A 24,707-nucleotide genomic window follows, 5' to 3' on the forward strand; every position below is an offset into this window, starting at 1 on the left:
AGGGAATCTAGAGGTGATTAAGGAAGTAGCATATGATCTCAGTCCTCACAACATACAAGTTAGATGTTATTAGTCCCATTTTATATATGAGGAAACTGAGACTGAGATATTATAAGTGACTTACCTAGGGTCACATAGCTGTCTGAGTATCTGAGATAAGACTTGACCTGAGGTCTTACTGGAAGTAGAACATTCTGGGCATCAGGGACACCCAATAATAAAGCACAGAGATGGGGATGATAGATGGTCCCAGAGAACAGGAGACCCAACTGGGAAAGGTAGGTTTCACCAGCTAGATAATTACCCTATAAATTCAATTAAATTCAATATCCATTTTTAAAACTCCTACTATGTGCAAGGTATTATACTAGATATGGGATGAAAGTGTTATAATTGTTTCTTGCAGTTTATTTGCAATTTCCCCTTTGCTGTTTTTAAAATTATTTTTATGCCTTTTTGTTTTTTACATCCCAATCATTTCTGGATATCCCTGTATTCTAATCTCTACCCTAAAAGTCTTTACTTCCTTTCCATCTTCATGGGCAAAATTCTTACCCAAACATAAGGAAGTTTAGATGAAAATCCCATAACATCATTTCTGGTAGGATTGTATGCATACACTAGACATGCCCTTTTGACTCCACTGAGATTTCTGCATAAGCCTCAGGTGTCCTAATATGTACTTTAATGTGGGACTAAAATATTCAGGTTCAATGCCTCTTGGGGGAGGAGATGACAAGGGAGCCATGCCACACTTCCTGATTGCTGCTTAAAGTCTCTGCCTTGGCCAAGATAGAAACTTACAAGGAATTCATAGAAAAATATTCCTCCCCATAAAATGTTAACCAATTCAGAATCTTTTTGGTTTCTGTTTAAGTATGCCTATGCCTAGTCAAGTCAAGTTACTATGCATTTATTAAGAGCTTACTTAAAAGATTCTTGTACAATCATCTTTTTTATTATACTGTTATGAAAATTACTGTCTTATTCCATAAATTAAAAATGAAATAAATAAATTTTTTAATCCCTAAGCACTAGGGATTAAAGGAAAGGTAAAAACAATCACTTCTCTCAAAAAGCTCTTAGTCTAATTGGAGAGACAACATGTAAATAACTGGGGGAAAGCCAGAAGTATACAGGATAAATTGGAATAATGAACAGAGGAAAGGCACTAGCATTAAGATGGACTGTGAAAGGCTTCTTGGAGAAAGTGGGATTTTAGCTGAGTTTAAGGAAGCCAGGAGGCAGGGATGAGAAGGGCGGAGCAATCCAGGCATGATTAGGGTTTCATGTTTGAAGAGCAGCACGAAAGGCCAGTGTCACTGAATCATAGACTATTTTGATGGGAGTGAGGTATTAGAAGATTGGAAAGGTCAGAAGGGACAACATTAGAAAAAGTTTTAAATATCAGGCAGAGGATTTTATATTTGATCCTAGAAGTAGCAGAGAGTTACTGGAGTTTATTGAATTGGGGTTGACATGGTCAGACTTTGGCTTTAGGAAAATCATTTTGAAAGCAAAGGGGGGATGGACCGGAGTAGGGAAACATTTGAGGCACAGAGACCAAGCAGAAGGTTATTGCAGTAATAAAAGCATGAGATGAGGAGGGTCAGGACCAGGCTTGTGGCAGTGTCAGACAACAGAAGGGGGCACATATAAGTTAAATGGCAAAGCTAGAAATAATGAGACCATAAAGATAGGATTGGTTATTCAACTGACTGAATATAGGGGGTGAGAGCAGGGAGTTGAGGGTGACACCTGGGTGGTAAGCCTGGGTGACTAGGAAGATACTGATGACCTTGATGGTTATAGAGAAGTTTAGAAGAAAGGAGAACTTGGCAGGGGAAGACATAATGAGTTCAGTTTTAGATATGTTGAGTTTAAAATGTATACAGAACTTCCAGTTCTGGATTCCAAGGGTCACTTGGAGATATGAGACTAGAGATCAGGAGAGAAGTTAGACCTAGACAACTAGATCTGAGAATCTTCTACATAAAGATGATAATTCAATCCATGAGAGCTGATGAGATCGTCAAGAGAAATAGTATAAAAGAAAAGAAAAGGGCCTAGGACCAAACCTTAGGAGACAGCCACAATTAGCAGGTAGAGCTAGATGAAGAGCGAGCAAAATATACTGAGGAGGAGACAGCTAGGTGGCACAGTGCATAAAGCACTGGCCCTGGATTCAGGAGGACCTGAGTTAAAATCTGGCTTCAGATACTTGACACTTACTGACTGTGTGACCCTGAGCAAGTCACTTAACCCTCATTGACCCACCAAACAAACAAACAAAAAATTCCCCAGCCAATTTTTTCCTTTTAGTCTTAATTTTATTAAATCATGTAACCCTGGGCAAGTCACTTAACCCTCATTGCCTCGCAGCAAAAAAAAAAAAAATCATTGGTCACTTTGGAGAGTAGTTTGGATTGAATGATGAGGTCAGAAGACAGACCGCAAAGATAAGAAAAAATTAAAAGGAAAAAGGAAACATAGACGTCCTTCTCAACAAGGTTAGCTATAAAATGGAAGAGAGATAAAGAATGATAGCCAATTGAATGGACAGATCAAGTGAGAAGTTTCAGGATGGGGATAAATGTGTGTGTTTCTACAACAGTAGGGAAGCAGTCTGTAGACAGAGAGAGAGACTGAATACTAGTGAGAATGGGAATGATAGAGGAGCAATCTGATGGAGAAGTCAGGATGAAACAGAGTCATTTGAGCACATGGAAAAGTTTGTCTTGGGAAGAAGGGCTGCCTCTTCATGTGAAACAAGGTGAAGAGGGGGAGATACTGGGGGAAGACACCTGGATAATCTGAGATGAGGAGAACAGAAAGAGAAGAAACTATACAAATGACCTCAATTTTTTTTTTTTGATGAACTATGAGACCAAGTTCTCAGCTGAGAGTTTTCAGGGGGATGAAAAGGTTTTGAAAATCCATTGTGATAAGTGAGATAGTTAATAATTTAGGGAAGTATGAAAGGATTACCTTGCTGCAGTGTGGGCAGAGAGATTATGTAACATAAATTTGTAATGGTCACAGTAAGCATAGTTTCATCATTTTCTTCATTTTCATTCAGCAGTACATGAAGACAGCAGATATTGAGAGTAATGCAAGGCTGACAGCTGGCTGGGGTGAACTCTTTCCCATTCCTTTAGGGCAAAATACCAAGTCTCCACCCCAATCCCCATCCCTTGGAGAGCATGTTGGTGGCACTCATGAGGCAGCCTAATGGAGCAGTAGGTAGAGTTCTGCATCTGGAGTTAGGAAGACCCTAGTTCTAATCCTGCCTCATACAGGGGGCCAAAATGAAGATAATAATAATATTACCTCCTTCCCAGAATTTTTGTGAGGATCCAATGAGATGTCTTTGGCAAACCTTAACAAACTATATCAGTGATAATTGTTATTATTATCATTTTCACTAACAATTAATCATCACAATGTAAGATGCCCTAGTTATAGCTATGGTACACTCTTCCCCTTCCAGATGCAGTGGTCTCTGAGATCCCTTTGGTGCCTTCCTGGCTGCTCTAGGACAAAGAGAAAAGGGTGTCTATAAACTGCTTAGTAAGGCTGAGCCATCAGAGAAGAGGGGAAAAGTTGGCACATTCATTTCGGCATCCTTCCCATCTGTACTGTTACTCTCCTTACCATCACAATCCCCAGTCCCACCCCTTCAGATTCTGAGGGCATATTTCACCTGTATCCAGGATGTATAATTTCTGGGCCTGCCTAAGACTCTTCAGTGCCATAGTTGGTGTCAGGTTAAATCAAGCCATTAAGTATTTATTAAACGTCTCCTCTGTGTCAGATTCTGTGCTAAGTGCTAATATGTCTGAGAGTATGCCCAGCGTGCTTCTGGGAAGTGACTGGGCAGTGCCAGAGCTATCTTTAAGGTCATGTCTACACTAGATAAATTCAGAGTCTTGGCTAAAGCCATGTCTAAACTAACTAAGGATATTTTAAGGTTGTATTCCGAATATATGTCTAGGATTGTGCCCAAGGCCATGTCTATGGGGTGTTTGGGTAACAGTTGGATGAAAACATCTGAGCTGTGGCCACTATTTGAGATTATTTCTTAAAAGCCATGTCTGGAGTCATGAATAGGGGTATGTCTAGACCATGTCCTGGGAATGTCTGAACTATGTGTGGGGAGGTAATGTCTAATTCAGGTCTGGAGAGTGTCTTGGCCACTCTGGAGTTATGTCTTAGTGGAGTCCTTGGACCATATGAAACTCACTATATAGGGATATATGTATAGATAAAGCTAACTATTCATACATATATACATATTTGTATGTGTATATGTATATATGTATGTGTGTGTGTGTATTCACCCCCTTTGAAGGATTTATCTCTCTCAACAGCCCATATTGCAGCCAAGGATGACCTTATCTATGGATTCTTTAAGCTCTGGCTGGGTGAGTAATGAGTGTGATCAGAAATAACACCAGGGGGGGAAGCTAGGTGGCGCAGTGGATAAAGCACTGGCCCTGGAGTCAGGAGGACCTGAGTTCAAATCCAGCTTCAGACACTTGACACTTACTAGCTGTGTGACTCTGGGCAAGTCACTTAACCCCCATTGCCCCGCAAAAAAAAAAAAAAAAAAAAAAAGAAATAACACCAGGAAGCAGGGATAAGGCCTAGGGAAAAGTCACCCAAATGCCCTTTGCCTAGGGGGCTGGGAATCCTGGGAGTTAGGTGTTTGTAGATAGGGAGATGGAGACCTAGGGTGGGCTGGTGTGTGGGGAACCAAGGCTTGAGGCTAGGCATTATGGGTGAGGGATTCAGGTCTAAGTAAATGGCTGATAGGGGGTAGGTGGATGCTGTTGGGTCTGGGGCTCTATGTAGGAGTCTAATCTGGGGCTCTAAGTGGGCAAGGTACTCAGGGGCTATATCTGGGCTTCTTTTATCTCCTTTACTCCCCAGGAGATGGGCTGCTCCTGAGTGGAGGAGACAAATGGAGCCGGCACCGGCGCCTGCTGACCCCAGCTTTTCACTTTGACATCCTCAAGCCCTATGTGAAGACATTTAACCAGTGTGCAAACATCATGCATGTGAGCCCAGAGGGATCACCAGTGGGTTGGGAGAGGAATACCTACCACAGCCAGAGCCTTCATTGAGTGCCTACCCTCCTAGACTAACCTGGGTTACAACAGATGTGATGTTGGACTCAGAAGAGCCATAACTAGGACTTTACTGAGGGGCAACAAACTTAGAAGATACTGACTATGGAAACTACAGTGATTTAGTCCTCTAGAAACAACAAATACTTAGGATCCAGTTAGTAAGAACAGTCATTTAAAATAAACAACTGGGGCATCTAGGTGGCACAGTGGATGAAGTATCAGCCCTGTATTCAGGAGGAGCTGAATTCAAATCTGGCCTCAGACACTTGACACTTACTAACTGTTACCCTGGGCAAGTCACTTAACCCTCATTGCCCCCTAAAAAATAAAATAAAATACTACCAGCTGGCAGCAGGGATGAGCTCTTTCCCTGCTTCACGGTTATCCAAATCCCCATCAATCTGAGCAATGACCTCAAATTGTAGTCATGTGACCTCTTTTCCTTCCCTGTTGGGAGTGTAGTTACTGCTTCATGGTTGATAACAGTTGCCCAGACACAAAAATGTCTAGTTATGGCTCTGAGACATCACACCATCCAACCTCTCCTACCAAATATAGCTTGACTTTGGCAGGGAGGCAGAGCCCACAGACACCATTATCCATGAGCCTCCTCTGGTACCTTTCACATGGTAGATGAGTTTCCAATACCCAAAATACCATTAAGGACATACAGTAAATCAGGGACAGAGTAATAGCAAGACCTCAGTTGCTAATTCCTAGTTCTGGCTTTCTTCATCCCCATGACACATTCTCAGGGCTGCCCAGAACCACAATGTACTCTCCATGGCAAAGGTTTCTCTCTTGCCCTCCCTGTGTATTTGGAGAGACTGGGATCATCAGGTCAGATCCTGGGAGGAGGCCAACCCCATATTTTCTCTCTCTCTCTCTCTCTCTTGGGTAGGCGAAGTGGAGGCGTCTGTGTGCAGAGGGTAAAACCCACCTGGACATGTTTGAACACGTCAGTCTCATGACCCTGGATGGCCTGCAAAAATGCATCTTCAGTCATGATAGCAACTGTCAAGAGTGAGTACCTTTTTGGCCTTGGTTTGTAAGGTCTCAGGAACTGGAGATGATATAGCCCCTTGTGAACATGGGAAAGAAGAACTCCAGGGAGGGAGTACACAGTACCAAGGATAAGATCTGAAACCATCAGGAAGGAGGGGCAGCTCAAGACTAATTGTAGAGTTCCCATAGATGATTGACTCCTCATGACTTTAATGCCCCAATTCCTGCACATACACCCCTTCCTTAGTAGGAGACATACTGCTCTTTATACTTCCCCAGACCAGTCTATTTAAGCGAAGGCACCAGAGAAGTTTTCAATACCAACTATTTGCAAATCAGGCAATTTCCAATACAGGCTGAGCCCAAAACAGGTATTAAACTGTGGCACTGTTGTGTATTATTGAAGTCCCCAGTGACAAGTCTCAAGTTCACGAGTGGGGGTCATATTTTTTGTTTCTTCTTCACTAAGTTTCCCACCTTCCAGGTCTCTTTTTCATCTCCTTTCAATACTAACCTTCTTATTCCTTTCCAATTCTTTTCATGGTTCTTTTCTTTGAGTTCTACTTATCCTAACAGTGGCTATCTTGTTGGTGAGGCAGGTTACTCAAGAGAAAAGACAGATGTGTGAAGTAGAGCTGTCGACTGGGGAAGGGCAACAAAAAGAAGTACAGGTAGGAAGACAGTTGTCACCATGTAATCTGATATGAGGAAACAGGAAAAAGTGCAAACAAATAGGCAGGGAGGGCACATTATCAACGGTTTGTGTGGTAGTCACAGATTTAGCCAAGGATACATTCAGTACCACATAGTGGGGACTCAGTAACAGATATTTTACTTTTGTTTAAATAATGTTTAAAGCATACAGATTTATAAGTATTTCCTGTTCTTTTTAGAATTTATGCTACATAATTACCTGGTGATAATAAAATGTGATAATATTACATATATATATGTGTGTATACACATATTATATTATATATTTGTGTGTATATATACACACATGTAGATATGTATATACATCCATATATGTATATATGCACATTTAGATAGATAGCTAGATAGACAGGCACACCAGGCAGCAGGTATGTGTGTATGTGTGTGTACACACACATAAATAAATATATACATATACATACATACATAAACACAGACACACAAAGACATGTATACATGGACATATATATGCCACATAGCTAGGTAGTATAGTAGATAGAGTGCTGAGGGCCTGAAATCAAGAAGACTCATCTTCTTTAGTTCAAATCTGACCTTAGACACTTACTAGTGATGCTGGGTCAGTCGCTTCACCCTGTTTGCCTCAGTTTCCTCATCTGTAAAATGAACTAGAAAAGGAAATGGCAAACTGCTCTAGGATCTTTGCCAAGAAAAATCCAAACGGAGTCATGAAGATTCCAACATGATTGAACAACAAAAACAACATACATATATATATGTTCACGTGTATAACAAGATAAGGCATTTTATGGTAACGTTTCATATAGAATAAAAATGCAATCACTTTTCTATTTAGATCATAACAAGATCATTTCCTGCCTTACTAAAATGGAAAGAATACTATCCTCTAAAATTTATTCTTTGTACTCTTACCTTGTTGATGTGTTTGATAGATAATAGAGAAAGAGATATATGTTCATATACAATAATGTGTGCATCCTTATTCCATCTAATGTAGTCCCACCCTATTAATTTCTTCTTTATATCTGTATATTTAGGGCTAATACTTAGATGACGCTTTGTCATTGACCAGATCCCAACCTCCCAAATCCCCAATTTCTGTTGTTTATGCATTTCAGTTGTGTCTGACTCTTCATGACTCCATTTAAGTTTTCTTGCCATTCCTTTCTCAAGCTCATTTTACAGATGAAGAATTGAGGTAAACAGAGTTAAGTGACTTGCCCGGGGTCACACAGCTAATAAGTGTCTGAGGCCAGATTTGAACTCAGGAAGATTCATCTTCCTGACTTTAGGCCTGGTACTCTATGCACTGTGGCACCTAACTGCCAAAAATTCCCACCTATCACAACATTACAATACACTCTATAGCCCTCCCAAGCCACATGCTGACCCACCCTGTTATTTGTCAATTTTGCCTGATACAGACAATGGGAAAGCAAAATATCTATTCTAAAAGGAGACGGTAACATCTATGATAGTGATGGTCGAATTCTTATTATCCAAAATTACTAAGTCTGATTATAGTGCCTCTCCAAGTCCAGGAATCATCAAATTGACCAACACTTCAGTTGTTTCCAGCATCCTAATAGCCTTAACTAGTCTATTTAAAATGACATTGTGCTACTAGGTAATAGCTTCATTCAACTGAGTATAGCTGTAGGTGAGAACATGTGGGAGTATTTGGGGTTTGAGGTTTTTTCCTTTTTTTCCTACCCTCTCCCCCCAAAAAATAGAATGGAGCTTGAGATGGCTACCATTCAACACAAATGTTTTTACTCTTCCTGTTTTAGGTATCAATATCATATTTGTTTCATAAAAGGAGATTGATAGGATGTCTTCTTTGCCTATTATCCCAAATAATTTATTTAATATTGGAATTAGTTGATCTTTAAATGTTTGATAGAATTCACTTATATATCCACCTGGTCCTAATGCTTTTCTTTTATGAAGCTCATTTATGGCCTGTTCAATTTCTTTTTCTAAAATAGGTCTATTTAGATGTTCTTTTTTCTAATCTAGGCAATTTATATTTTTCTAAATATTCTTCCATTTCATTTAAATTGTTAAACTTTTTGGCATATAATTGAGCAAAATAACTCCTTACAGTTCTTTTAATTTCATCTTTGATTGTGGTATATAACCCTTTTCATTTTTGATACTAGTGATTTGGTTTTTTCTCTCTTTTAATCAAATTTACCAACTGTTTATCTATTTTATTTGTTTTTATTAGTTTTATTTATTTATTTATTTATTAGTTTTATTTATTAATTCAATTTTTTACTCTCAATTTTATTAGTCTCCCCTTCAACTTCTAGGATTTCCAATTTAGTGTTTAATTGGGGATTTTTAATACGTTCTTTTTCTAGTTTTTTTAACTGTATAACCAATTCATTAGTCTGTTCTTTCTCTATTGTATCCCACAGGTTTTGATATGTCTCAATATTGTCATTCTCTTTAATGAAATTATTGATTATTTCTATGATTTGTTCTTTAACCCACTCCTTCTTTAAGATTAGGTTGCCTAATCTGTCCTGGCCTGAATATTGTTGCACCATATTGGTCACTGCTATTCTTGGTGGTTTCTAAGGTGCCTGCTGTGTTTTTCCAACCACCATGGGTTTTTTCATGAGAACCCTGTGTTCTTGCTTCCATACAAACAGTTACTGGCCTAAACTATTATTACAATGGGCTGTGACCTCTGACCTCTCCTAGTCCTGTGACCTCCCTGATAGGCATGCCTAAGAAAACAAGCAAAGATTTGTGGTCTAAACAGAAACAGAAGAACACCCAGCTCCCACATACTTACTCTAATAAACACCAAAACTCATACACAACTGAATAATGATCAGGAAATCCAATGAAAAATGGTAGGAAGTGGTTTCTTCTACCCAAGAATTGCCAAAAAATTCAGCCAGAATCCCAAGCAAAGTCCAAAGAGTACAAACAAGTCAACAAACTTTCTAGCACAATAGAGATGGTCCTTTGATATCTAAAATCTGTAAGGCTCTGTGTATGGAAAGGGAGGTCCATCCTTGCCCTGGTCTACATCTCTATGCAGACTATTTCTCTATCCAAAACAGTGTTCAGTTCTGGATATCACATTTTATGAAAAAATACCGATGAAATATAATATGTTCAGAAAAGGGTAACTAGGATGATGAAGGGACTACGGATAATTCTGTAAGAACATTAACTGAAGAAGCAGATGGAGGAATTAATGGTAGTTGTCTTCAAGTGATGGAAGGGCTGACAAATGAAGAGGGATTCGACTTGTTTGAGGTACAAGAGAGCATAACCAGAAGTGATGAATGGAAATTACAGAAGGCAGATTTGGAGTTGATGTTAAAAGAAAATATTTCCTAACAGACCTAGCTGCCCCTCATTAATTATTAACAGATCAGAGTTGATCGACACACTCAGGAGCACCTGCTCCTCCAATAGCATAGGTAGTGCAGTGGATAGAGCACCGGCCCTGGAGTCAGGAGGACCTGAGTTCAAGTCCGGCCTCAGACACTTAACACTTACTAGCTGTGTGACCCTGGGCAGGTCACTTAACCCCAATTGCCTCACTAAAAAAAAAAAAAATTAAATAAAAATTAAAAAAAAGAAAAGAAAAGAAAAGGCTGAAGGACCACTTCTTGAGGGATCTTGTAGCATTGATTCCTGTCCAGTTAAGGGTTGTTCTAAAAAGCCCCAGTGGTCCCTTGCAGTTATGAGATTTTATCATTCTGTTAAGATTTTGGAGGAAGAATGGACAGAACCAAGAGTTGTTTTGACACTGAAAGAAGGTAGTGACAGTGACTAGGAAGTTCTGGGGGCAGAAGAACATTAAGGATCTTGGTCTGAACTTCCTACCTGGTCCAGAGCCTTACCCTGCTCCCCCTTCTTTGAACAGGAAGCCAAGTACCTACATCTCTGCCATCCTGGAGTTAAGTGCCCTTTCAATGATTCGTTTAAAACAAGTCATTCTACACTGGGATAGACTGTACTTCCTCACCAAACAAGGGAGACGCTTCTCCCAGGCCTGCCGCCTGGTGCATGACTTCACAGATGCTGTTATCCAGGCCCGGAAACAGGTCCTTGCTGAACAGGGTCCTGAAGCTTTCCTTAAGAACAAGGGTAAAAGCAAGACCATGGACTTCATAGATGTGCTGTTGCTGGCCAAGGTAAATGTGCGGTAGGTGAGTGGAGAATGTGAAGGCTGGCAGGCTTGGGGAAGGGAGGGGAAGTGTTTAGTTGTGTACAAAGGGCTTCAGTGTCTGTGGGGAGAGAGTCATGGAGACCAGGGTAGAGGGCCCCCAGTAAAATCATTCTTGACTTTTGCTATCTTCTTCAAAGGCTTTTTTCCCCTCCTCAGAGTAGCATTTACAGCATCAGATTGAAAAGGGTTTGTGTGAAGAAGGGAAAGGACTAATTCTGTTTCTTTCCTTCTGCTGGTGTGGAATAGTCCTCCAAGTTGGTTCCTGGTATTACAAAGGAGTCTGCAATAATAGTTAAGAATAACAGCTAACATCGGGGCAGCTAGGTGGCACAGTGGATAGAGCACCGGCCCAGGATTCAGGAGGACCTAAGTTCAAATCCAGCCTCAGACACTTAACACTTACTTACTAACTCTGTGACCCTGGGCAAGTCACTTAACCCCAATTGCCTCACAAAAAACAAAACAAAACAAAAAAACAAAGAACAACAGCTAACATGCTTGAGTTCTTGTGGGTGGGGGGCGGGAAGAGAGGGAGGAAGAGAAGTTGGAACACAGAGTTTTAAAAAATTGATGTCAAAATTTGTTTTTACATATATTTTGGAAAATAAAATTCTATTCAATTTTTAAAAAAAGAATAACAGCTAACATTTATATACCACTTGCTAAGTCCCAGGCACTGTTCTAAGTGCATTGCCAGTATAAAGTCATTTAATCCTCACAACAACCCTGGGAGGTAGTGCTATTATTAACCCAAATTTACCTATGAATAAACTGAGGCAAAAAGAGATTATTCAATTTGCCGAGGGTCACGAAGCTATTACGTGTGTACAACTGGATCTGAACTCTGGTCTCCCTGACTCCAGGCCCAGGGTCTCTCTACTGTGCCATCTAGCTGCCCTGATACATCAAGGAGTATCTTTATGACTGGTTCTGGGTATATCAAAAGTATCTTTGGGGTTCTAAAAATAGATAGGTGTATTTTGTATCTGGTTGTATTTTCATTAAGGTAATTCTTCCCAAGTTCTATTTGTTTCTAGGAGTATCCTTATTGACAGTTCTCATAGATAATAATTCCTTTGCTAATATTTTTTAATGCAAATCACTTTATAGTGAACAAAGCACTTTCACATAGGATAGTAGGTTTAAATAGAGCTGGAAGGGACTTTAAACATTTTCTTTTCCAATGCTCTAATTCGGAAGATGAGGAAACTGCAATCCTGATTGGATGAGCAATCTGCCCAGCATCTCACAAATAGTAAAAAGCAGACTTGTGATTTGAACCCAGGTCCCCTATTGCCAAATCCAGTTCTCAATCAAGTTCCAGATAATTTAGGCGTGTTTCTGTGGTCGGTTCCATGTGCATGTTCTTGTCTCCTGGGTCTATGTGTATTTTGAAACATTGCTGTGGTTCAAGTACATCAGCAGGGTGTCTAGGATTCTAAATGTCTCTAGAAGCAGCTCCAGTTCTGGGCATATCAGGACAATCTTGTGCATTCTAATGGTATCTAAGAATATCTCTGTGGTTGATTCCACATTTGTTAGGGGAGTCTCTTAGATCCTAGGTATGTCCAGCAGTATCTGTGGGTAGTTCTAAGTATATTGAAGAAGTCTAGCTCTGCTGGGAAAAACCAAAGGTTCTGGTTTACATATATGAGAGATAGGATTGATAAAGAATAAGGGGTGGCTAGGTGGCACAGTGGATAAAGCACCAGCCCTGGATTCAGGAGTACCTGAGTTCAAATCCGGCCTCAGACACTTGACACTTACTAGCTGTGTGACCCTGGGCAAGTCACTTGAGCCCCATTGCCCCGCAAAAAAAAAACAACAACAACAACAACAAAAACACACGCACACAAAAGAATATATTAAGGTTGATGAAGTGGTGAAGGAAAGGGAGACAGGGGAGTAAGAGGACATTCTACAGGAGTTCTTAATCTTTGGGGATTGCAGATCACTTTAGTGGTGTTGCAGAGCCTATGGAAGCATTGGAGACAGCTGGGTGGCACAGTGGATAGAGCCCTGTCCCTGGAGTCAGGAAGATCTGAATTCAAATCCAGCCTCAGACACATACTAGCTGTGTGACCCTGGGCAAGTCACTTAACTTCTGTTTACCTTAATCTACTGGAGAAGGAAATGGCAAACCACAGCAGTATCTTTTCCAAGCAAATCCCAAGAAGAGTACTGGGATTCTATGGTCCACAGGGTTAAAAAGAGTCAGGCAAGATTGAACAATAAAAGCCTACAGACCCTTCCTATGAATAATGTTTCTAAATGCATAAAATAAAATACATTGAATTACAAAGGAAACCAATTATATTGGGAAAATAGTTTGATTTTTTTAAAAAGCAAACTAATTCACATACCCCAGCTTAAGAACCTCTGCTATAGGAGCATTCCAAGCCTAGGTTTACATCTCTGAAAGTAGATGATATTGTTAAGGGTTAAAATTCTAGCTAAACTGTCTAAAATATCTAATGAGTGGTCGCCAATAAATTATAAGCTTTAGCAAGAGTTAGACTTTTAAGCATTTATTAAGGAGAATAAGAATTTGGTAAAGAGAGAGAAAGGCCTAGATTCCTATCTATTAAAGGGAGAGCACATTTCTAGCTCCCTTCTCCGCCAGCGTCCCCAGGAAAGAGCCCCAGAGTCAGCACCAGTCTCTTCCTTCCTCCTCCCACTAGTCTGCGTCACTTCCTCCCCGCCAAAGAAAAGACTCCTGGTCTTGCCCTCAAAGACCTTCGCTTCATGGGCAGAACTCTTCTACAGTAAGTATCCAGCAGGTGGCGTCATTCCAATCGTTACAGTCCCCCCTGTTGTTCCTCAAGAAACAAAATGTTTCCTTGACGGAACAGTAAAAACAATATAATAACTATTGCTAACTAATAATATGTGAACAACAATATAGAAAAGGAAGAGAGGAAAGTTTTGTCCAGAGGGGCGATTTTTTGTCCTCATGAACCGACGCTTTGACATTAGTCTTGCAAAGGGAGGGCCTCTGCAGAGAATACATGTTACAGGTGTATATTATAACAGAAAGAGAAAAAAAAACACAACAAAAACAACAAATCAAAACTGTTCATTTAAAGTCTCTGAAAGTCTTTTCTCAGATGTCCTCTAGGTGTAGTCGTGGAATGGAAGTCTTTTCAGGGGTTGATGTGTGGATGCTGGTAATCAGCCAGAAAAATTTCCTACAAAATTGAGCTTAACACAACTTTAAAATAGCTTTGTCAATAATCAAATCAAACAATGAAAGTTCTCAAAAACATGTCTAAGGGAATTCATAATCTTAGTTGTTACACATGAAACATATAATAAAACAAAAATTGAAACATTCTTTAAAATTATAATATTACTATAGTCCCCCCTTATGGAGGGTAATTGAGAAGACAATTGCTGCAATATTAATTAATAAAAATAATTTTTATCTTTGTTTCATCACTTTTTGCATCATCTGCCTAATTATCCTCATGCCATTATGAGAAATTAAAAAATCTAATATAATTGGTAACAGGTGTCAAGGCCAAATTCAACACTGTTATTTATCATGACACCTGAGATAATTATGGGGGTTACCATAAAAGAACAGAGAAATGATGGGATATGAGCATTCCCACACTTGAGCAATATGTACTGCCCATACAGTATGCCAGGCTTAAAATAGGTGGATGGAATATATGTCCATGCCACCGAACATATTTGAAGAAACTGAGTCAGACTTAATCAGATACATGGGATTGAGATGTCCATGGCATCAGGCATATAGGAGGGAGCATAGAAGCCAGGTGTAGAAGTGAGATGGGTGGGATCAATACTTCCAGCCATCTGTACAATATTGTGGGGAAAAATAAAATAAAATATTAAACCAAGAGAATCCAACCTCAACATTAGTCAAAAGCCATTCCCTCGGCCATACCTTGACTTCATGCATGTCTCCCCTCATGTGACAGTTCAGTGTCTGCTCTTGCATGTATTCCTCTTGTGATTGGATGGCATCTTGGCCAACTGGCATCTGATAACTCAGAATAAAGGCAATTAATGTCTTAAATGATAAATTCCCATAATCCAAATCTCATGTGGATTTAAAAATTGAGGATAATAAATGATTGCAAAAAATGCGAATACATCTTGACTCAGAACACAATATATAATTATGCAACAATTTCAAATAATACCCCTTTTTTTAACTTAGTATACAATTACTTTTTTGAAAAATCTGAACATATTTAAATACAAGTTAAAGCACAACACAATCTCAAAGACAACTTTTACAAATGTTCCCCCCTTTTTTTTTTTTTTTTGGAATATGCTTATCAAAAATAATACTTCTGGAATCAATTTACACTTGCCATGGCAACCAATTTGCCAGGGAAATGCTTTAAAGAATTTGATCAAATAATCAGTTGAGAAAAAATAACAAAAACAAACAACTCAGAATATGGGAGCACAATACTCCTAGAATTAACATTGTATTATGAAATCAAAACCATGTTTCAAAATTAGATAGATGAATGAATAGAAGAAAATACACGTGGAATAATAAAAGACAATGAAATTCAAACTAGGGAAATCTAAATGAATATGAACTTAATATTAATAAGAATATTACAAAATATAAACTTGATCGCATGACTATAAAAAGCTTTTACAAATATTCTCCTTGTTTTAGAAACTAAGTATAAGACACAATCTCAAAAGCATTAAAATCTCTATGAAAATAAACCTATACCATTAATTCCAAAATGTATATGTAATAGCATAGAAATCCTATGTAACCTCTGAACTGACATTAATAATCTGAGTGAATTCAGAACACTTTTGATTCCAGTATCTAAAATCCCCAATACTCATATCAATACCTTGCTGCTTACTTCTACATTTCTGTACAATATATACCCTTCCATGGCAAAAGAAGCAGAGTCTTGAACTATGTTGATTGTCATTCTTATTCAGCTTAAGTTTTTCTTCTTTAACCCCTCTATATTGTCTGTCAGTCTTTTCACCATACAAACGCTTTATAAGATTACTAATTAAAGACAAAAGCAGGTTAGCAAAATTATGAACAAAACGAGCATATCTGGAATTTAAAGAGTTTTCTAAGGTTGTCTCAGAAGCACAGCCAGGCTGGGGAAGGGCTGAGCCTGAAGCTGCAAATGTAGTTAGAGAAAGTCGAGCATGCGCATCAGTTCTCTGGACTTCCCAGGCCGGGGAAGCAATGGGCTTGGCCATGGGAGGAGTAGAGGGTGGGGTCTGGAGAGGAGGGGAGGGACCAGAGCAATTTGAAGCAGACTTGATTTTGAACTCAGGCCTGGATTCCTCTTCCCCCACTTTGCCTCCAGGTGCTAGGGGATTAAAAGCTTCTAGAGGGTGGGTCATTGCCTCCAGGCATGCAAAATTAAAGCAACAATTAGTGTTAGAACTGGGAAAAACTGTAGGAATCTCTTCAGGTTTCTCTGAAAAAGCATGGTTGGGAGAGGGGGAGATATTTCCTTGTGTGAGTAAGTTGCTGGCTCTTTTAACAAAAAGAAAAAGAAAAATAGAAAATCCACAAAAACAAAGCATTAACATGATCTTATCTCCCATTTGTCTGGTTAAACAGACTAAAATCAAAAATAGGATAATTAGGGAGTTTAAAAGGTCCATTTGAAAAAATTTAAAGGAAAATACAGCCAGTACACCAGTACTTAGCAGTTAAAGGGAGAGGGAGGGGAAATTTCTTACCCAACCAGCAGATCAGAAGAAGACTGAGGGTTAGCTTTCCTCTTCGTGGTCAGCCATCTGTTAAGGGTTAAAATTCTAGCTAAACTGTCTAAAATATCTAATGAGTGGTCGCCAATAAATTATAAGCTTTAGCAAGAGTTAGACTTTTAAGCATTTATTAAGGAGAATAAGAATTTGGTAAAGAGAGAGAAAGGCCTAGATTCCTATCTATTAAAGGGAGAGCACATTTCTAGCTCCCTTCTCCGCCAGCGTCCCCAGGAAAGAGCCCCAGAGTCAGCACCAGTCTCTTCCTTCCTCCTCCCACTAGTCTGCGTCACTTCCTCCCCGCCAAAGAAAAGACTCCTGGTCTTGCCCTCAAAGACCTTCGCTTCATGGGCAGAACTCTTCTACAGTAAGTATCCAGCAGGTGGCGTCATTCCAATCGTTACAATATTCATGTATTCAGTGAAGTCTTTTTTCAGATCCAGGACTCTATGGTTCTGAGTGCTTCAGGAACCTTCTGGAAGTCTGATTCTAGGTGGACCTAGGTGGGTTCCAAGAGTTCTACAAACTTCAGGGGACCTCCAAGGCATAATAACCTCCAAGTTTTATAATTGCAGCATGAGTCCAGAGGATGGCTTTAGGTGTATCCAATGTTTCTGGGGTTGATGACAAACTTATAGGGGTCAATTAAATAGGTTCCAGGGAAATTAGGGGACTCTAGGTGTACTTGAAATGCCTGAGTTTTGGAGAGATGCCACTTGGGTATGAGTTATGCATGAGAAGAGAGGAAACTAAAATCCCAGAAATGTGGACCTGTTCCAGGATGAAGATGGGAAGTCACTGTCAGATAAGGACATCCGAGCAGAAGCTGACACCTTCATGTTTGAAGGTAAAGGGGCAGGTGGAGAGGGAGAGAATGGGGCAAGGGCTTAGAGTTACTGTGGTTGGAATGGGATTTCTTCTCCCTAATGTCAGACCCTCTGACCTCTTCATTGACCAGCACTGGAATAAATCTATGTAGCTAGCTCTTCCACCTCGTACTTATCATGAAGAGGTACATGTGTTTCCTCTCCCTCCACAGTCTAGTAACGGACATCCCTAACCACCACACTACCTCTCTGGATTCTTTTTCCTCTTCCACTCCCTCCCCACTCAGGGCATGATACAACTGCGAGTGGCCTCTCTTGGATCCTCTACCACCTGGCCCAGCATCAGGAGCACCAGGAACGCTGCCGCCAGGAGATACAAGAGCTTCTGAGAGGCCGTCAATCAGAGGAGATCGAATGGTCAGTACAGGCTGAGGCTGTGGTCGGAACCATGGGGTCAGGGCTAGGAATTCCCATAGGTATATGCAGTCAGGGACTAAGCTTCTCTCTACCCTATCCACAATCAAGGACATTCCCAAACGAACAATTCCCAATAATATGTAGATGGCACAGTGGATAGAGCACTGGTCCTGGAGCCAGGAGGATGTGAGTTCAAATCCAGTCTCAGACACTTACTAGCAGTGTGACCCAGCAAGTTACTTAATTCCAATTGCCTCAAACATCTGGGGCCATCTCCAGTCATCCTGATATATACCTTATCACTGGACCCAGATGGCCAGGAGGAGAGAGTGAGGCTAGTGACTTTGCATAACCCTTCCTCATTTAAATCCAATTCATTACAAATCATGACATCTGTCATGGTTGTACTCAAGAATGAAGGGCAAACAACAACAATATAGTACTTTAATGTTGGCCAAATATTTTACATGTCTTGTCTCCTTTGATCCTCAAAACAACCCTGGGAGGTAGATGCTATCATTAACTCTTATCTCTATTTTATAGATGAAGAAACTGAGGGATACAGCAATTAAGTGATTTGCCCAGGATTACACAGCTAGCAGGAGGCAGAGGCAGGATTCAAATTCCCAACTTCTTAACTCTAAAGTCCACACTCTATTGTCTAACTGCCACCAGTCCCCACCCCAACTTGAGTGAAACTGATCCTTAGTAGTTTATGGCTCCCATTTACTCAGTTTCCCCCATAGCAAGAGAGACATGAAGGCAGCCCTAAGCACGTTAGTTCCCCGACCCAGCTGATTTCAGTGTAACTTAGCTACTTAATTACTTAGTAACACAGCTACTACCCAGGGCCAAAACAGGGAGATTTTCTCTGTCAACCCCCCCCCACACACACACATCCTAGCCTTGATTGTTCATCCGTGGTTTTAGTAATATCCCCAATTTCTGATCATAAAAGTCCCCAAACTCTGACTTCAAGTTAACACCTTCCTCCACCCTTGCTTTTCCCACAATAATTGGAGTGGTATGTCCTCCTCTTTACTGCTATGGGGCTGGACTGACAGCTCTTTTGTCCTCAGGGATGATCTAGCCCAGATGCCCTTTCTGACCATGTGTATCAAGGAGAGCCTGAGGTTGCACCCGCCAGTTCCTTCTGTGTTCCGCCGATGCACTAAGGACATCAAGCTACCTGATAGTCGAATTATTCCCAAAGGTGCCTTGACCCAGTCCACATAGCAAAGGGAGTGAGAGTGATAGGCTAAGGAAGGAAAAGTTTAGGGGAAGGGAGGATGGAAGATTGCAGATGGTGGTTTTTATCATGAGAAGGGGCCAGGATAATCACATTGAAGAGGTTAGATGATTGTGTCCATGAGTTCAGGCATAGAACTTGGGGGCCATATTATTCCTTCTCTCTTCTTATCTATTAGGGACTATATGCTTCATCAGCATCTTTGGAACCCACCACAATCCAACTGTGTGGCCCAACCCTGAGGTACCAATACCAACTCCTTACCCCATGACTGGTCCAGGGTAGGGGTTAGGGATAATGGTATGAGATGGAACTGAGCCCCAGAAAGATCAAAAAGTTACCCCCCCAGGTATACCTTTCATGGCAGAGCTGGGGTGAACAGGAGATGATAGCTATTAACCCTGATGAAGATCCATCTTTTCTGAGTATGATCCCATTCTGAGAGAAGCCTGTCGACCTTGGGTGGGGGTGACGCTGGGATAACCCCCAACATCACCTCCACCTATGTCCCTGTACCCCAGGTCTTTGATCCATACCGCTTTGACTCCCAAAATGACCAGAAGATATCACCCCTGGCATTTATACCCTTCTCAGCTGGACCCAGGTGAGACCAGAACATCTGCTTGCCCATCTAAATCCCTGAGAGATATCCTCACCCTTCTAGATTAGTGTGGGCAGCTCCAAATCTCCAAAAGAGACCCCACCTCTTTGGGTTATGGAGGCCCCATATTCAGTGTGGTGTGGGAGGAGAAGGAGGGTTCTCAGAAGCAGGTTGACTTCAGGGCCCCTCCACTTTGAGCAGGAACTGCATTGGCCAGAGTTTCGCCATGTCTGAGATGAAGGTTGTGCTGGCCCTCACTCTGCTGCGATTCCGTGTCTTCCCTCATGAGACTCCACCACAAAGGAAGGCAGATGTGGTCCTCAGAACAGAGGGTGGGCTGTGGCTGAAGGTGGAACCACTGCAGCATCCTTCCAGTGCTTAGACACACCTCCAAGAAGCCCCTCAGGATTGATGGCTGGGCATTTTCTTTGGTCTTAGGCATCCATGAGAACCTGATGGCTGCTTTCCCTCCCAATCATCCCTGTCTTTATTGCTATTCTTCTAAATAAAATACATTTCTACACCCAATATATTGGCATTCATTGTGAGTCTCTGTGCCAAGAAAGTCATGATAAGAGCATGAGATAGAAGCCAAGAATCTGTGTTTTCAAACCTAGAGTCTAGGAAGAGGCAAGAAGGAGCTGAGAGATCCACATACTCTAGGACCTCTGTCTCTGGAGTTCTTCCCCCCTAGCCTAGGCAGATCAGTCATAGTGATAAATCCATCTGTACTATGAGAAATTGCACTAGCTGATCTACAAGGTTCTCCCAATTCTACAATTATTGAACTCTCTGAATAATCATAGGGATTAACTGGAGAGAGAGAGAGACTAGAAATGGGCTGGCAGACTCTCAGAGTAGGAAATTATGTCAAAGGGCATCCATTTGCGCCCATATCTAAGCAGGGACCTTCCATTCATCAGCCCAGACAAATGTTCACCCACTCTCTAACTGATGACATTTTCGTTACTTTTAAGAGCACTTGGCACTATCCTTTCCCCCTATTCCTTTTTCTGTCCTGTCAGTCAATCTCTGTTCTTCCATTCTCCTTGCCATATCATGGCACTTGAGGCTTAAGACTAAGAGGGCCAGGAGCTCCCAATCTGATCCCTCATTGAGCTTTCCCATTTTAGCTGGTTAATTTTTTATACCTGGCCCCTTGCCTATTTGTCATCTTCTTGCTCAGGCTCCATTTTCTCTATATTCTGATGTCTTCATAGATAATAGTTTATTGTGCCAAACTGGAAAGAATCTTAGAGGCTGTCAACTCTAACATGTACCTGAAGAATAAATTATCCCAACAGCATCTTTTCTCTGAAGTGCTCCTTCCTTCCTTTTGTTGGACAGCTCTAATTGTTTAGTTGTTTGGTTTGTTTGGGGGTTTTTTTTAACATAAATCATAAATCTTTCCCTGCCTGGCCTTAATTCTGTTCTTGAGGTCCAAGAAAAACACATCTTATCCTTCTCCTATCTTTCTTCAAATCATTAACAACAACAATAATAATGATAAAAATAACAATAATAATAGTAATAGATCAAAATTGAACAGAATCTCAGCAGGGACAGTAAATAACAGTTCAATTCCTGAGAGATTCAGCAAGATAAGGAATAATAAAAGTAATCAATGAAAGGATTCCAATTGGAATCCAAATGGCATTCTTGCTCTTATCCTAGGTACTAGTATCTTCTGGCGCAGCCTGGTTGAGAAGAGAGCTTTACAGTTATTTGCTCCAAAGGCTAGATGAGAAAACTAGACCAAATTTCATATCTATTGGATGAGAATGATGATTTAAGAACAGTTGTAGCTTCCCCTGTTGGGGAGAAGTGTATTAATCACAACACCTCTAGTAGGTGAAGGGTTAAATTTCAAGTGTCCCTGAAGTTAGAACCTCATCTGAGGATTTAGCTCAGGTACCAGATGTTGCAAGAACCGACTTATGAGCGCATTAAAAGAATTGTAGGAGGAAAAAATTGTAGCATAACCTTTACAGAAGAAAGACTCATTAACCACAGCATCCTGGAGGTGGCTAAAAGATCTGATGAAAGAGCTGTAACCACAGAATACTTAGTGAATGGGTGTGTGTGTGTGTGTGTGTGTGTGTGTGTGTGTGTGTGTGCCAGAGAGAGAGAGAGAGAGAGAGAGAGAGAGAGAGAGAGAGAGCCTCTAGTGCAGGGTAAGGAGGGATGGATGGATATAGCTTAGAACTGAAAGTATAACCAAAAAATTAAATTAAAAATAAATAAATACAGGGGGCAGCTAGGTGGCACAGTGGATAAAGCACCAGCCCTGAAATCAGAAGGACCTGAGTTCAAATCTGGCCTCAGACACTTGACACTTACTAGCTGTGTGACCCTGGGCAAATCACTTAACCTTCATTGCCCCACAATGAATAAATGAATGAACGAATGAATAAATAAATGAATTAATAAATAAATAGACAAATAAATAAATACAGAAACAAGACCTTTAACACTTTCTGTCATATCCCCTTTTTTTAAAACTCAGATATTTGCTGCCATAGGAAATAAGTTACACATCCAATTCAAGTTTCTCTGGGTTCTCCTCCAGGGAAACATAGGTCCCTTCCTAAGAAAATTCCTTGCTGGACCTATGATTTCTCTATGACATAGGAGATGTAGACTCGATACTACCTATGGATGAAATTGGGTTTTTTCTGGTCTAAGCAAGCCTCTCTGACTTCTACTTTTTATTTTATTTTATTTTTTGTGGGACAATGACGGTTAAATGAATTGTCCAGGGTCACATAGCTAGTAAGTGTCAAGTGTCTAGGCTGGATCTGAACTAAGGTCCTCCTGACTCCAGGGCTGTTGCTTTATCCACTGTGCTACCTAGCTGCCCCTGACTTCTACTTAATCAGTTTCACCTACATATCACAAGAGAGTTGTAAATCATCTCCCCATGTGCCTTCAATCTTGTGTCATCATTATGATAAGATAAAGAACCGCATACTCAGTAATCTTGAGTGGGGGCATTCAGTGGTTTAGCAATGGCAGTGTAATTCCTAACAAATCAAAGATAATAACTTCTCAATTCTAGAAAACTTTTTCAATCTTAAAGGTTCTTTGTACATGGACAAATCAGGACCACTTTTATTTTCTCTGTGTGGGTGCTCATCCTTTCTTGAGCTATGACCTACAGACTTGACAGAAGTCCTACAAAAATGACATTTGCCCACAAAAAAAAATGTTAAGTCATTTTCATTTTGTCACTCCAACATTTTTATTCTTCCCAGAGTCAATGATATCCCCAAGATATGCTGATATTTAGTTCATTTCTCCAATTGGTTTCTCCATCAGTCTTTGGAAACTAATAGGTTTCCCCAACGTTCCTTGTAACATAAGATCAAACTGGTAAACATCAAGGTGAATATGTGAAAGCAATCATTTTTGTCTTTTTCTGCCTTAGGAATCTGGTAGTACTGAGAACCACTCCCTTTCTAATAGATCGTAGCTTCTTAAACTGTGGGTTGTGACCCCATATGGGATTGCATCATTGAATGTGAAGGTCATGAAAAATTTGGCAAAAGTAAAAGGTTATGTGTACCTATTTTACATACTTATATACCTAGGGTCAAGTAAAAATTTCTCAGAAGAAAAGAGGTTGCAAGCGGAAAAAATTAAAGAAGCCCTGTGACCAATATATCTTGAACTCTTGTGTTGGCATGCTGGTTGGCTTGGCTCCCTTAGTCAAAGGCTAGTAGTCAGCACACATCCATATTTTTCCACTCTCCAGCAATAATACTAGAGGCAATTCATATTGACTGTTGGACGATGATATGATGATGCCATTAACTAGCAAATTCTTGACATGGCTTCTGAGATCATCCATCCCAGACATCTGACATTTCCCTGAATGGTAAGGAATCAGATCCTGTGGGTTGATCCTTAAGCACATCCCACTCATACAATAAGAACACTTCCATCTTCCTGATGAACTACCTCAATAACTACTTTTCCTATAAGGGAATCTCCCAAGGTCCAATTCCTTTGGAGCCACATCAGGGGCAAAGAGCTAACATTCTTGTGTTCTTCTTATCTTTGCTTGATTCAATCCTCCTGTGTGCCTCTGCACAGGCCACATAGATAGACAAAGCCCTGAAGTATTCAGACCCAACTTGCTGTTTGCAGTATTCTTTTTTTTTTTTTTTTGCAGGGCAATGGGGGTTAAGTGACTTGCCCAGGGTCACACAGCTAGTAAGTGTCAAGTGTCTGAGGCCGGATTTGAACTCAGGTACTCCTGAATCCAGGGCCGGTGCTTTATCCACTGTGCTATCTAGCCGCCCCTGTTTGCAGTATTCTACTCATATCTGGAATATGTGGTGAGTGATGAGTCTGGATGCACCAGCACCAGAGTGTCTATTATCTTGATGACATCAGCAATTTCTTTGGGAAATTTTGAGGCTTCTTGAATGGATGGATGGTTTTGTCACATCATTTTTCAAAGAAAAATCGTTCCAGAGTCTATAACTGTATTTTCTTCAAATGCCTCCTTATAATGACTGGAACCTGTTCATTCCTTTGACTTCAGTGTCCAAGACAGTGATGTAGTCCCCATGTTATAGTTTCACTATCACTTCTGTTTGAAGCCTAATGAGTGAACCCCAACTCTAATCCCTCTAGAGAGAGCTTCATGTGTTCTGGAAGCACATTTGGGACTAGAGTTTCCTTCTGAGAAGGGACGTCATATTCATCTAAATCTCTGGGTGACTTAGGGTATGAATATCCTTATTCACCCTTATCCCCAGTTAAACAAATTACTCTCCAGAGAATCACAAAATGTTAGAACTTAAAGCTAGTCCAGTTTAAAACTATAATCATC

At 40.5% G+C, this 24,707-nt stretch overlaps 1 protein-coding gene across 1 annotated transcript in view; it reads left to right on the forward strand.

Moving 5' to 3' along the window:
* LOC122736621 (cytochrome P450 4F2-like) overlaps window positions 1–20,395 on the forward strand; it is a 40,489-nt gene extending 20,094 nt beyond the window's left edge. The window contains exons 5-14 of the mRNA XM_043978962.1: window positions 4,371–4,424; window positions 4,933–5,060; window positions 6,034–6,155; window positions 10,726–10,996; window positions 17,554–17,620; window positions 17,888–18,017; window positions 19,097–19,230; window positions 19,445–19,509; window positions 19,788–19,870; window positions 20,069–20,395. Of these exons, the coding sequence (XP_043834897.1) occupies window positions 4,371–4,424; window positions 4,933–5,060; window positions 6,034–6,155; window positions 10,726–10,996; window positions 17,554–17,620; window positions 17,888–18,017; window positions 19,097–19,230; window positions 19,445–19,509; window positions 19,788–19,870; window positions 20,069–20,249 (1,235 nt within the window). The 3' untranslated portion in view covers window positions 20,250–20,395. The remainder of the gene's footprint in view (window positions 1–4,370; window positions 4,425–4,932; window positions 5,061–6,033; window positions 6,156–10,725; window positions 10,997–17,553; window positions 17,621–17,887; window positions 18,018–19,096; window positions 19,231–19,444; window positions 19,510–19,787; window positions 19,871–20,068) is intronic.
* Window positions 20,396–24,707: the final 4,312 nt, after the last annotated feature.

Source organism: Dromiciops gliroides, chromosome 1, assembly GCF_019393635.1.
Source record: "Dromiciops gliroides isolate mDroGli1 chromosome 1, mDroGli1.pri, whole genome shotgun sequence".
NCBI lineage: Eukaryota > Metazoa > Chordata > Mammalia > Microbiotheria > Microbiotheriidae > Dromiciops > Dromiciops gliroides.